The 15,286-nt window shown below is 41.5% G+C and overlaps 1 protein-coding gene across 2 annotated transcripts in view; it reads right to left on the bottom strand.

Annotated features, from left to right (window-relative positions):
* LIMA1 (LIM domain and actin binding 1) overlaps positions 1-15,286 on the bottom strand; it is a 93,764-nt gene that overhangs the window by 52,028 nt on the left and 26,450 nt on the right. For both annotated transcript variants that reach the window (XM_084877378.1, XM_084877377.1), the window contains exon 2: positions 10,076-10,217. In XM_084877378.1, the coding sequence (XP_084733504.1) occupies positions 10,076-10,194 (119 nt within the window). In that variant the 5' untranslated portion in view covers positions 10,195-10,217. The remainder of the gene's footprint in view (positions 1-10,075; positions 10,218-15,286) is intronic.

Raw genomic sequence — 15,286 nt, 5'->3', positions numbered from 1 at the left:
CAGTAGGGAAGTTTAGTATTGTAAAAGAAAACTCTGGAACTATAAAGTACTCATGAGACAAGCTCTGATGCTAGAAAAATTACTCTTATATACATATACATGTAAATGCATTGTTAACAATTAGAAAAACCAAGCAGCCTTTCCTCTGCTCAACTTCCTGTCGATGGCTTCTACAGAGAACAGTCACCACATGCCTGGCCGGGATTTTGTGCTCCATAGTTCACAGGCCCCCAGGGAAGATGACATACTATGACAAAAGGCGTGGAATCCCTTTTTTGTACCAAACTGTTTCATCACAAATTTACCAAGACAAGAATTCCAGCATTTTAGCTCTCACCTAGAATTCATGAAAAATGTGATGGGGATCCACAGCACCCTCATAAACTGCATACTGCTACCAGCATAAAAAGTACAAAAAGATGTCTATGTTGGGGAAAATATGTATTAAAGATGCTTGAGTTAGAAAAAGCACATACTTCTTAAATTCACAAGAATATTCCTTAGTGAACCCAAAACTGAAAGTAGTTAATCATTTGACAAGAAGCAAGCCCCTGAAGGCTGTCACCAGGACTTCCAACAAAGGAGGACATGACTCACACATTCCTTAAGAGCACTGGGGAATTAGTGGTGTCATGTCAAAAACCCTGTGGCCCAGGGAGCTATGAAGTCCTCATGCCAGAGCAGTTGCAGATTAAAAATTTCACATTTGCTCTGGTGGGTGGGTTCCATTGGGTGGAGAGTCAACCTGAATAGCAAAAATGTTGTGTGTTTGATTCCCCATCAGGGCACATACCTAGGTTGCGGGTTTGAACCCTGGTCTGGGGTGCACACAGGAGGCAATGGATCAATGTGTCTCTCTCACATTGATGTTTCTCTCTCCCCTATCCTTTCTCTCTCCCTAAAATCAATAAAAACATATTCTCTATGAGGATTAAAAATAAAATAAAATATTAAGATTTGAGTTTTTATTTAAAGAGAGTGAGAAAGTGTTCTCATTAAAATATATTTTAAATGCTAGTCATTTTCATTGACACCAAAAAAAATTCAAAGCCCAGCTAATTCTATGAACATCTGCCAGATTGTTTCCTCCAAATTTTATATTAATTTCTGATGAGAAACCCCCAGTGTGTTCCTACAGTCTCTTGACTAGGCTTGTATAGGCTTTACTAATTCCAAACTCCATACTAGACAGTGTTCCAAAAAATAAGAGAAAATCAGGTCACTAGGTGTTGGAAGTAGACATTCATATATGCCTTGTAGAACACAGTCCTGCAATCTGCTTTGGGAGCATACAGTGAGTGAACCCCAACAGCCTTAAGGAGTATCAGCATCATGTCTTCACTTAGTAAGAAACCTGGAGAAGAAATCCAGGCAGATTGATCTCTGATTTTCACATTGGGCCCTATCCCACTCCTGTGCCTTACCGCCTGTTACCCCTTCCTCGGCCATGTCACCGCTATCTTCCCACCCAACCAAATAAGATTCTATTCATCCTTCAAAGCCAGTCAATAGTTAGGATATAAGCATCAGGAGAAAAATACCAGGCAGAAACAAAATACTAATAATGGCTGGTTACTTTCTACACCTCAGGTTTCTCAACTATAAAACAGGTGTAATGTCCCTTCCTCATGCAATTTTTGTTAGGGTTAGAAGTAGTCTCTATTTCTATCAAGAGTCTAGCACAGTACTGGGCAAATTAATTCTAATTAATGAGTTCGGGATATACAATTTTGCATAACTGCCATTTACCCTTAGAACCTTTCTGGAGAAAAGATAAACTGCTATGCTGTGACGATCTCTAAGATCCCTTGGCACTTTCTCACTGCAAAATGAAGAATGCCCCTAAGATGGACAGCTTTTTCCAACTTCCTAACTCTCTCAGTGCAACTGCAAGACTCAAACCCTCTATCATGAGAACTTACTGAGCTGGACAAGGTAAAGGAGTGAGAAGAGAACTGAGAAAAGTGTGAGAGTTTCGCTGACATGACTGACCAAGCCAGGCAGGGAAGGAAGTGACAAGGAAGGGACCGACATCCACAGCCTGGGTGTCCTGGTGTGACCAGAGAGCAGGATCGGTGGGAATAACATATGGAAGCTCAGGAGGCTCTAAACAGGCAGTAGGCTTTCCAAATGTAACATTTCAGAGATAGAGTCTGGGTGATGAGGGGGTTGGGATTAGATACAGGGGCACGAGAGACAAGGTGCAGGTTGAAGAAGTAGGGGAGATCAAGAAATTGTGAGTCCAGAATATCAGTCAGATCATTTATGTGGACCAGTGATTTTTAAAAAAATAATATATATTTATTGATTTCAGAGAGGAAGGGAGAGGAAAAGAGAGATAGAAACATCAATGATGAGAGAGAATCATTGATTGGCTGCCTCCTACACGCCCTTCTTCCCCTTCTCCATGGGGATCAAGCCCACAACCCAGGCATGTGCCCTTGACTGGAATTGAACCTAAGCCCATTCAGTCCGCAGGCTGATGCTCTATCCACTGAGCCAAACTAGTTAGGGCAGACCAGTGATTCTTTACTGGAGGCACTACTGGCCCCAAGGGACATTTGGAAAAGCGTGGGTATCTCATTGGGGTTTATCCCCCATCCCTTTTTGCTTTTTTGGGTTGTCACAATGTCAAAGGGTGCTACCAGCATTTGAAGGAAGACAAAAATGATGAACATCCTGCATAAAGAAGACCTGCCTCATCTAAAATGTTAATAGCACCCCCACTGAGAAACATTGAGAAGAGAATGAATCTGGAAGCTAGTGTCCCCAGTGAAGGCAAGGAGTTTGACCCTGAGGCTGGCCCCCCCAATGCAACAAATAGGAGGATAAAAGGATTATAGTATAGATTAGGGGTGTCGAACTCAATCAGAGAAGGGGCCAAAATCTAAAATCCAGCCTAAATCGCTGGCCAATTGGTTTACTGAACAGTCATAAACTGACAATGTCATAAACTGACAGCGGAGTGCAGTGATGACAGCGCGGTGCGGGCCACATTGCAAGGCCTGGCGGGCTGGATTTGGCCCGCGGGCCTTGTGTTTGACACATGTGGTATAGATAGCTGTGAGTCTAAAAGTGCAGGGTTAGAACTTCAGAAAAAGGCACAAAATACAAGAGATGGGAAACAGAGTGGAGATGTAGGGGAGTAGCACCCCTGATTCCTGGCGCCAGAATATTCAGAGAAGCATGCGTAGAAAGAGCAGGAAGACACTACTCAGAGACAGAATGCATGTCAAGGAAAAGCCAAGTTCAGCTGAAGAGAGGTGGGGCTAGAGCGGGTGAAAAGGGTAAGAATGTGAAGAAGTTTCTCTACAGAACAGGGAGTTTCCAAGTCTCATTAATCACATCTCAACACTGTCTCAAATCCTTCCCTTCCTTTCCATCCCTGCTGCCCCCCACCCTTAATAGCTTTCACTTTGGTTCTCAAGAGACCCTCATGACTTGTCTCAGTGCTCTCAATCTCTCCCCTTCCCAGGATACCTTTTACACCTTTGCCACAAGCATCTTTCTAAAATACAAGTCTGATCATGACATTCTCCCTGCGTGAAAACCGTCAATTGTTTCCATTGTTTATCGCCTTCCAGTCCCTTCTCCCCTTTGTATTCTCCATGCCAGATGGCTTGCTTTCCTATTTCCTTTATTCATGTTCTGCTTTCTACAACCCTTTGCATGAAGCTATCATTCTGCTTTATTTTTTAAAAATATATTTTTACTGATTTCAGAGAGGAAGGGAAAGGGAGGGATAAGAAACATCAATAATGAGAGAGGATCACTGATTAGCTGCCTCCTGCACGTTCCACACTTGGGGATCGAGCCCTTAACTCAGGCATATGCCCTTGACCTCCTGGCTCATAGATTGATGCTCAACCACTGAGCTACACTGGCCAGGCTATCATTCTGCTTTATGTTCAAGTTCACAAATCCCTCTCTTCCACTACCAGTGCTTCCTAAATTTCCTTAGAGGTAAAAAAATCACCTGGGATACTTGTTAAAAACACTCCTGGGCCCCATCTCAGACATAGTGAATCAGAATCATTAGGGGGAGGTGGGGGACGGGTAAGCCATATAGGATGGTTTTAAAACATATCCAACAAATCAACAAACGACAAGTGCTGGCGAGGATATGGAAAAAAGGAAACTCTCGTGCACTGCTGGTGGGAATGCAGACTGGTGCAGCCACTGTAGGAAACAATATGGAGTTTCCTCAAAAAGTTAAAAATGGAACTCCCATTTGACCTAGTAATTCCACTTCTAGGAATATATCCCAAGAAATCAGAAACACCAATCAGAAAGGTTATATGCACCCCTATGTTCAAAGCAGCACAATTTATAATAGCTAAGATTTGGAAACAGCCTAAGTGCCCATCAGCAGATGAGTGGATTAAAAAACTGTGGTACATCTACCCAATAGAATACTACACTGCTCTAAAAATGAACTTTTATCATTTGCAACAGCATGGTTGGACCTAGAGAGCATTATGCTTAGCGAAATAAGCCAGTCAGAGGAAGATAAATATCACGTGATCTCACTCATATATGGGATATAATGAACAACATAAACTGATGAACAAAAATAGATCCAGAGACAAAGAAACACAGAACAGACCGTCCAACCTCAGAGAGAAGGCGGGGGTGGTGGCGAGTGGGGTGGTGTTGGTAAGAGATCAACTAAAGGACTTGTAAGCATGCATATTAGTATAAACAAGAGACACAGACACTGGAGCTGTGGAGGCTGGTCCTGGGGGGTGGGAGTGGCCAGGGATGGGTCAATCAGGGGAAAAAGGAGACATAGGTAAATACTTTAAACAATAAAAAACTGTTTGAACAAAAAGCTTTATCATGAAAAAAAAACAAACAAAAACATATCCAAAACAACCTTTGAAACACCACCCATTAAAAAATAGTCAGCCCATGCCAAACCGGTTTGGCTCAGTGAAAAGAGCATCGGCCTGCAGACTAAAAGGTCCCGGGTTCGTCAAGGGCATGTGCCTTGGTTCAAGAGGCAGCTGATCGATGATTCTCTCTCATCGATGTTTCTGGCTCTCTATCCCTCTCTCTTCCTCTCTGTAAAAAAAATCAATAAAATATATTTTTTAAAAATAGTCAGCCCTTGCCAGTTGCTCAATGGTTAGAGTGTCAACCTGCAGACTGAAGGGTCTCTGGTTCGATTCCTGGTCAAGGGCACATATCTCTACTGCTGGCTCCATCCCTGGCATGTCGGGAGACAGCCAATTGATGTGTTGCTCTCATGTCGAAGTTTCTCATTCTCTCTTCCCCTTCCTCCTTCCCCTCCACTCTCTAAGAAAATCAATGGAAAAAATATCATTGGGTGAGGATTAAAAGAATTAATAAAAGTAGAGTCAAACTCCCCTTCCTCTGAATATGAGCCAGCTTTCATGACTCACTTCTAATGGAGAGAATGTGGCAAAAATGTGTAACTTCTGAGGCTAGGTTACAAAAGGCAATCCATCCTCTCACCCTGACTCCCTTCCTCCTTTGTTCCATCACTCCCTCTGTGTCTGGATGTTTGCCCTTGGAATGCAGCCAACCAAGCCAAGCAGCCACATGGTGTTCCAAACAGGGCCTCAGCTGAGAGCCCAGATGCCTACCAGCTTCGACCTCCTCACTTATGAGTTGAGTGAGCATTTAGGTAAAATTAAGGTCACCAGTCCTTGAGCCACCCTGGCTGATGGAGCAGAGGCAAGCTCTGCCCAAATCAGAGATTTATAAGCAAAATAAATGCTCTCATTATTTTAAGCCACTGAACTTTGAAGATTTTTTTTTTCTTCATGCAGCATAGACAACTGATACCCCATGTGATTCTTAAGATTCAGGAAGTTTGGGGACTTCCTTTACTCAGGGTGTGCCCTCAAAATGTATACACAGTTTGAATAATTTTCACTTCCAATGGGTTAAATCTGAAAAGAAAGAAACATCAATTGAGCTCTTAGCTATTAAGTGTATATACATTTTTGGGGGATACCCTGGATATAAACTATACTAAATATACTATTAAGTTCCTTGAGGTCAGGGATTAAGTCTTAATAGTCTTCAGATCCTTATCCTTTTTGTCTGAAATAGCTTCATTAATTTTATTTTTTAATATAAGAATAATACATGTGTGACATAAAATTACAGCAATATAAAATGCATAATGTAGAAGGTAAATAGGCTGGGTGGTCTCATGCAACCTTCACTTCACCTTAAGCAATAACCAAGGTCAACAGTTTGAAAGGACAGTGTTTTCCACATAGCAGGTGCTTGATGGATTTGTTATTGAAGAAAAGGTGATATTGTAGATTACAGAAATCTCTTATTGGTATTTAATTATATCCTAGATATAGCTCCCAGAATTACTTTCTTTAAATATTTACCATCATTTTCTTTCTTTCTTTTTCTTGTTTTTTAAATATATTATTGATTTTTTACAGAGAGGAAGGAAGAGGGATAGAGAGTTAGAAACATCATTGAGAGAGAAACATCGATCTGATGCCTCCTGCTGGGCATGTGCCCATAACCTCCTGCTGGGCATGTGCCCATAAGGTACATGCCCTTGACCAGAATCGAACCTGGTACCTTTCAGTCCACAAGTCGACACTCTATCCACTGAGCCAAACCAGTTAGGGTTACCATGCTTTTCTTAAATGCATTGAAGCTACCTATCAATTAACAAATTACTTGTGAGGTAAAACTACCATATTCCCTAAGCTCTTCCCAACTGTGGAATCTTTATTGAGCAAAGTCAATGTATTTCCCATCATAGTTTATTATTTGCATACTAAAGGCCTGGTCCTTTGGCCTGGCCTGCACCCTCTCATAATCCGGGACCCCTTAGGGGATGTCAGACTGCCAGTTTTGGCCTGATCCCCGCAGGCCAGGCCAAAGGGCCCCACTGGTGCACAGGGCCTCTAGTATGCATATTCAATCTTTGATTAATCTCTTCCCACCCTCTCTCCTCCCCGCTCCGCCCTTCCCTCTGAGATTCATCAGTCTGTTCCATGTTTCCATGCCTGTGCATTGAGCGTCTGCCCCCTGGTGGTCAGCGCATGTCATAGCTACCAGTTGAATGGTCGCTTAGGCTTTTATATATTATATATAGACTAGAGGCCTGGTGCACAAAATTTGTGCGCAGGGTAGGGGTTGTCCCTCAGCTCGGCCTGCAACCTCTCCAATCCGGGACCCCTCAGAGGATGTCACACTGCTGGTTTAGGCCTGATCCTGCTGGGATACCTGCGTATCGGGCCTAAACCAGCAGTCAGACATCCCTCTCACAATCCAGGACCACTGGCTCCTAACCACTTACCTGCCTGCCTGCCTAATGCCCCCAACTGCCCTCTCCTGCCAACCTAGTTGCCCCCAACAGCCCTCCCCTGCCAGCCTGGTGGCCCCCAACTGCCCTCCCCTGCTGGCCTGATCACCTCCAAAGGCCCTCCCTGCTGACCTGGTCACCCCCAACTGACATCCCCTGCTGTCCAGTTTATCCCCAATTGCCCTCCCCTACCAGCCTGGTCTCCCCTAACCCCCTGCCAATCTGATCTTGCCTCTAACTGCTCTCCCCTGCAGGCCTGACTGCCCCAAACTGCCTCTGCATCGGCCCCCACCACCACGGCTTTGTCTTGAAGGAAGTCGGATGTTTGAAAGATGGCTGGTCGACCTGGTCTAATTAGCATATTCCCTTTTATTAGTATAGATAGATTATATAGGGTAGAATTGCTTAAATGGGGGGGTGGGGGAGGGAGCCTTTTTCAGCAGGAGGAGATGCTCTTGGAAGACAAAATACATAACCTTTATATCTGGACTAATAGCCAGCCATTTGCACTTTACTGCCAAACTGGTTATTAAAAAATTGAACTTCTTAAACCTTACACCAAACAGCTGTTACCCTTAAAACCCCTCCTCAGCCCCCACCTTAGGTTCTGCCTTCGCAGTTCACCCAGATTAGGTTCTGATTGGTCGGTTTCTATGCCAGTCAGCATCAAAAGCTCCATCTCCGCCGAAACCGGTTTGGCTCAGTGGTAGAGCGTCGGTCTGCGGACTGAAAGGTCCCAGGTTTGATTCTGGTCAAGGGCATGTACCTTGGTTGCGGGCACATCCCCGGTAGGGGGTGTGCAAAAGGCAACTGGTCAATGTTTCTCTCTCATCGACGTTTCTAGCTCTCTATCTCTTTCCCTTTTGTAAAAAATCAATTAAAAATATTTTAAAAAAAGCTCCATCTCCTAGGCAGCCATTGGCTCTTCACAGTTTAACCAGATTTGGTTCTGATTGGTCAGATTCTATGCCAGTCAGTGTCAAAAGCTCTACCTCCTAGGCAGCCATTGGCTCCTTTCAGTTCATCCAGATTTGGTTCTGATTGATCAGTTTCTATGCCAGTCAGTGTCAAAAAAGCTCTACCTCTCTAGAGAGTGGCTACAGGGTTAAGCCTCAGACTGACCTGTTGGCAAAGCTACAAACAAGTCCCAGCTTAGAGGGCACAGCCCTCTTAGCATAATTAAACTTTACCTTAAGATTCCCCCTAGATCTTATCTGAGTAGTTAATGGGCTGTGGGAGATGCAGCAAGTGCTGCCAAAACAAGCGAAACTCATAAGAACATTGTAACTATGGTGACCACTACCTTGTTTACCTCTGGCTATAAAATAAAGGCTCAGCTTGCTGTCTGGATCTTTTCTCTGTGGACTTAGCCAGACATAGTAAGATCCACCTAGACCCAGCTTTTTCTCTTTGTCTGTCTTTTACACATCCCTCCCTCAGGCTTGCCGAACCCTTGGCTGTGCTGGCATGGCACACACCTCCTAGGCAGCCATTGGCTCCTCTGGGAAATCCAGAATGGCCTCACCTTCACATTAGCACCAGCCCTTCAGTCACGACCCCAGTCCACTACTAGGTGTATCTCTGATCACTCTGAGAAGTGGCACCTCAGGTCTGTGCTGGTGACAATTTTGAATTCTCATCCCTGATCTTATCTTCTTACAGTGCAAGTTCCATGAGGGCAAGCATTTGTCTTGTTCATTCTTAGTTCACTCATAGACTTTACCTGTGTCTATGCATCTATGGTAGCAACACATGGTGACTGGTCAAATGGTCATTTCGGTTGTCATAGTCACTGCCTTTAGAGATGATAGATAGATAGATATTGTAGATAGATAGATAGATAGATAGATAGATAGATAGATAGAGAGATAGTATTTCTTCAATACTTGTTGAGTGTCTACTATGTTCATGTTACCATGCTATAGATTGGGGATACAAAATAAGCAGGAAAGGGACCCTCATATCAAAGAACTCATGGTTCAGAGTCAGCAAACTTTTTCTTCAAGGGTCAGATAGTATATTTTAGACTTTGAGGACCATAGGTCTTTGCTGCAACTCTGCTGTTGTAGATGAAAGTAACCATAGACAGTACACAAATGGACATGGCTGTGTCCCAGTAAATCTTTTTATTTACTAAAATGCAGTCAGTGGCCAAAAGTTTGCCTACATAGTTTGCAATGTTCAACAGAACTTCATGCAATGAAGAAATGTTTCTGTGATGTACAGTATGGCAGCCACCAGCTACATGTAATGAAATGTGGCCAGTACAGCTGATGAATTGAATTTTAAATATTATTTAATTTTAATTAAAATAGTCATATATGTAGTAGCTACTATATTGGACAATGCAGGTAGAGAGTGCACCTTACATTCCATTCTCTTCAACTAAATAAAAACTCACTTTATAGCTCATCTCAACCAGGAAGCCTTTGTGACTAGCCTCTGTCCATCATGGTCACTCTCTCTCTTACTCTGTATCTAGATTTTATTCCTACTTATTTGGGACTTGTGACATTTTGTTTGGTAATTATGTGTTTTATAATTACCTTTTGAATTTGTAACTTTGACTAAAAAAAATTCAAAGAAAAATGTGTCTCCCAATTATTATAGTCATCCACCTTCTCCACAGAGCCTAAATAGTGCTTAAAATACAAAAGGAGCTCAATAAAGCCATTTGATACCATGTACTTCCTTTACCGATTTTCCTGACAGGTGGTAATGTTTGTGCAAGACAGATGGTCCTTTTGGACCAGAATCAGCACTTACTTGGAGAATATTTCTACAATAGCCGATGACTTGTTCTTATTGACAAGAGAAAGTTCTTTGGCGGTTACCCTCAATGATAGTGAAGTCCACTGCCGTCGATTAAATGGAGTTGATTCCATTTTGTCTACAGATACTGAAATACCTATTAAATAAAGGAAATCAGAATATTAGACACAGAAGAGAATTCTCCAGCATCCAAGCACTGGCAGTGCTATGTTGAGAGCGAGCAGAGAGTCTTAGACCAGCAGACCACAGTTTTCTACCTGTTCTCTCAAAAACCATAACCTTGGTCAAATGATTCAATGTCTTTGGGTTGTAGTTTCCTGTAAAATGAGAAGGTTAGACCAGATGATCTCAAAGTCTTTTCCAGTTCCATCATTTTATGACTGACCCTACTGTGCAAACATCGATTGGCCTTTTCCTGAACTTAAGTCTGTTCCAAAGTCACATTTGGAGTGAAATGTTCCACTCTTCTGAGTTACATCCCAGGGGAGGTACAATCAGCATCTCTGTAGACTCAGGTCCAAATTAGGTTCTACCTACATCCAAGTTTCTTTTGGCTGCCCTCTCTCCCCAAGCTCTGCAGCACTGACTACTTGTTGTTGGGGAAAGAGCTGGGGACAGAGCGTGGATAATACAAAGAGCGAGGGCTTTAAGGCAAGACAGACTTCAGTTAAAATCATAACTTTATTATCTTAAACAAATTATGTCATCTTTTCAGTTTCAGTTTCTTCAGTTGAAAAAAATGAGAATACTACCTACCTTTATAAGGCTTTTGATACAGATTTAAGGAGATAATATACTTAAAATACTAGGTATGTTACAGTAGTATTAAGAGCATTTAAAGTATAATATATTAGTAACCGATTTTGTTATAATTATTATTATTTTAAGCCTTGTAACAATTGGGGAAATCATAATGACTTTAAATTCAGGGGGCTAAAACCCCTCTACTTAAATTCTTTCCTAAAATCCTTCCAAGTCAAAGACTGCATAAAACCTGGCCCTTGGTATCACCTGGTCCCTACCCTGATTTGTTTTTGTGTGTGTTTTGCCCCAGTAATTACCAAAGGAGTTCCAACCTTTGTCCAGAAGAGGTGAGATTAGAAATGAGTCAATCGTTTCCTTATTTAAAGAGTGAAAAATATAGATGACAGGACTATTTGCAGCACTCTTTACAACCACAGCGCATAACTGATCTGGTAGAATGTATGGCTCCGTACTGCTTCCCACAGCCTTGACAACAGCAGAACACACCCAAGCAACCTGGGCTTCCATTTCACACTAAAAGTCCTGTGATATAAAGTGCGTGATAGGCTGTCCTAGAAGACTGAGCTTCTTTTTCAAGTGCAATATTTGTTCTCTCAACTAAAGCTCTGTCTGAAAACACTAGTTTTGTTATTTTTGTTTACTAATTTGTTTTATAATCCCCAAGTTGGGACCCAACATAGAACCTTCTAATGGTAAGAAGCTCTTGTATTAGAGACAGTTTTGGCATCTAAATAGGTGTTAGTCCCATCACTTAAAGCTGTGTCTGTCCCTAAATCTTAGTTTTTTTTCACCCATTATAATAGTGCTTACTTCATCGTATCCTTATGAGGAATAAAGAAGATAAATACCCTGACATAGAATAAGTAAGCAATAAATGTTTGGTTTTTATATTATCTCTTCTCCCTGGATAAATAACCTTAATTCTATACATGTTCTTTGAAATAAACCTGAATGTATTAAATACTATATGATATTTCTCTGTTTGTTTTCCAGTCTATAACTGACAAACCCACCAAACATTGTCAGTCTTTTTCCCTAACAAGAAAAAGACACTGAAACAACAAACAATTTAGCTAAACTTCATCATGTAAAACCACAGTAATAACCCTTTAGAAAATAATGACCAACACTTTAAAACATTATTTGGTACAATTATGCTTCTAGCATAGGTGTGGGTATAAATGTTGTCAGTTCTATAGCAATCATTTCTGAATCAAAGAAAAAATACAAAAGATATGTTCTCAGGTTTGTTTGTAAAAAAGGAAAAGTATAAATTATTTGAAGGACTGAATATGATTAAGAAAAGGAGTTTAATTCCCAAGTCTAATTCCATGGTTTTGATTACTCTTGTCCAGAACGTTAAGGAAAGTCAGAACATCTATTTTGATATAAGGCTACGATAAGCACTCTTTATACTCAAGGAATGAGGTGGCTCACGTCCTGATCACACTTCTCTTCACAGAAGCATACTGTTATTTCTTAGCACTATAATTAGCATCCTATGAAACAGATAAAGGAAAGAATCACCTGGTATCAGATTACTGAGTAACTACTTCCGACAGGTGTAGAGAGAGGGCCCTACCCAAATAGTGTGCGTAATCTATGGGGCTTGCTAACGTGTACATGAATAATTATAGCACAAGGCAGAATGTGGTTAGAGGCAATGCATGTTTTGGAGTATAGGACCTGACTTTCTGGCTTGATGGGTGAGACATCAGATTGATTTGGGATTTAGGAACAACAGAATTTCAACAAGTGAGGGTGGAAGGAACAGTATTACACCATTAGGGATTTGGAATAGCATAGGAGACTTCAATGGAGTTAGACTCTAGGTGCACTAGAAGTTGAAGGTCAACTATGGAAAGATAGAATGGGAAGAGCTTGAAAACTGTGTTTGGGCCATATTCCAATAGAGGAGAGAACTAGCCTGTGAGTGAGCTGAGGTCTTGTAATCTTCTTAAGGTGCCACTCTAGCACAGATATGATCTTTATGGAAAATTAAAAAATAATTTCCCTGAGCCTCATTATGTGCATTTGTAAGAAAAGAACTCTGTAGTGAATTTCTCAATCTCTGTGGCAGGATGAAGAACATTTCTGAAAAAGCAAGCACCCTAATAAGAGCCTTTTTGGGTTGTTGCTGTTGTTGTTTTTAGTTGGTTTTTAATCCTCATCCAACAAACAGTAACAGCAGCTATCACTTATTGGTCACTTACTAATTCAACTAATCCTTTTGCAATCCTAGAGTATGATTTCCATTTTCTTTCTTTTTTAAAAAAAAATATATTTTATTGATTTTTGTACAGAGAGGAAGGGAGAGAGATAGAGAGTTAGAAACATCAATGAGAGAGAGAGTCATCGATCAGCTGCCTCTTGCACACCCCCTACTGGGGATATGCCCGCAACCAAGGTACATGCCCTTGACCGGAATCGAACCCGAGGCCCTTCAGTCCCCAAGCCGACGCTCTATCTATTGAGCCAAACCAGTCCCGGCAAGATTTCCATTTTCAAAAATGTGGTTCACTGAAGTGGAACAATTTGCCTAAGGTCACATAGCTAATATACACTGAGTGGCCAGATTATTATGATCTTTGAATGTCTAATAATCTGGCCACTCGGTGTATATCCTATATAATAAAAGGTTAATACGCAAATTGTCCCATTGACCAGGAGTTTGACCAGCAGGCAGGCCGGCCAACCGCCCATGTCCCCTCGCCCTGGCCAGGCTGGGCGGACCCTACCCATGCACTGTGCCTCTAATACACACACACACACACACACACACACACACACACACACACACACTGAGTGGCCAGATTATTATGTGTTCAAAGATCATAATAATCTGGCCACTCAGTGTATGTCCCAAACAGAATCCAGTGTTTCAACTGTGGACAAAAAAAGAGTTCTTCGGAAATAAATCTCACAGGGTGATCTGATCATAAATTCCTAACTAGACTGGTTATGGTGGGTAATTATATGACAGGTCTATAACTTCTTTAGTGGAAGGTTTTTAAACAAATCCAGTTCATTGTTCACATGCACCCCTCTGAAATGCCAGAAGTAATACCCCTCCAAGGCGTAACCACCCTCAAGAAAGCATATAATCGCCGGGACCGGTTTGGCTCAGTGGATAGAGCGTTGGCCTGCAGACTGAAAGGTCCTGGGTTCAATTCGATTCCGGTCAAGGGCATGTACCTTGGTTGCGGGCACATCCCCAGTGGAGGGTGTGCAAGAGGCAGCTGATCGATGATTCTCTCTCATCGACGTTTCTAGCTCTCTATCCCTCTCTCTTCCTCTCTGTGAAAAATCAATAAAATATATTAAAAAAGAAAAAGAAAAAAAAAGAAAAGAAAGCATATAATCTTTTTTAAAATATATATTTTATTGATTTTTTAGAGAGGAAGGGAGAAGGATAGAGAATTAGAAACATCAATGAGAGAGAAACATCAATCAGCTGCCTCCTGCACACTCCCTACTGGGGATGTGCCCATAACCAAGGTACATGCCCTTGACCAGAATCAAATCTGGGACCCTTGAGTCCCCAGGTCGACGCTCTATCCACTGAGCCAAACGGGTTAGGGCTAAAGCATATAATCTTAACTAACCTGTAAACCAATCCCCACTTAGCTTTCTCCCATCTTCATGTAATCTTTCTTACACTCCCTCCTTAATTTCAAATGCATAAAAGAAACTTCAATTTCAATAATAAAAGTTTGCATAGGAGTTGGAATTTGAAGAGGAAAAAAAAAAGGAAACTGAGAAATTGTTCTCTGAAGTATTTGAGATTTCGCTTCCCAGCATTGTTGTCAATTTGGCTCAAATAAACTCTATAAAAATTCTCTGCATGTTTAAACATTCTGTATGTGAACAACACTCCAAACCCAACCTCTAAGATCATATGCATTCTATTACCACTTTGACTGTGAACAAAGAACTTCTGGAATGGTTGACAGTTATGTGCAAGAGTTAAAGGAAACAGATGTAACAAAAAAAAACTAAGATTTTAGCCTTAGAGACTATAAGAGCAATGGCATATCAAATAAAATGGGATACATAGAAAGGGGAATCTTTTGCTATAAAGGAAGATGTCTTCAAATTTTAGATGTGCAGAATTTTACAAGAGAGCAGCTTAGAAATCAGTAACCAAATTCTCTCTCTTTTTTTTTTTTTTTACAGTAAGGCAGTTAAACCACATAAAGGTCCAATAATTTCGCATACTCACCAGGTAGTTAGTATGAGAGCCAGATTCTCAGTTCAAGTTCTTCTTTTTTTTTGTTTTTTTTGTTATACCAGATAGGTTGAGGTAGAATAGCTAAACATTCTACAGGTGAGCTGGAGCCTGGAAATAAAGATCTCTGAACAAAGGTCTCTGAAAGTTTAAGGGTTGGTAATGACTCACTGGGATATTTGGCCCCAGGTATCAGCTTCCTCCAGCTATTG

The sequence above is a fragment of the Pipistrellus hanaki genome, assembly GCF_964339955.1.
Source record: "Pipistrellus hanaki genome assembly, chromosome: 3".
NCBI lineage: Eukaryota > Metazoa > Chordata > Mammalia > Chiroptera > Vespertilionidae > Pipistrellus > Pipistrellus hanaki.
This window is presented reverse-complemented; position numbering and strand designations above follow the sequence as displayed.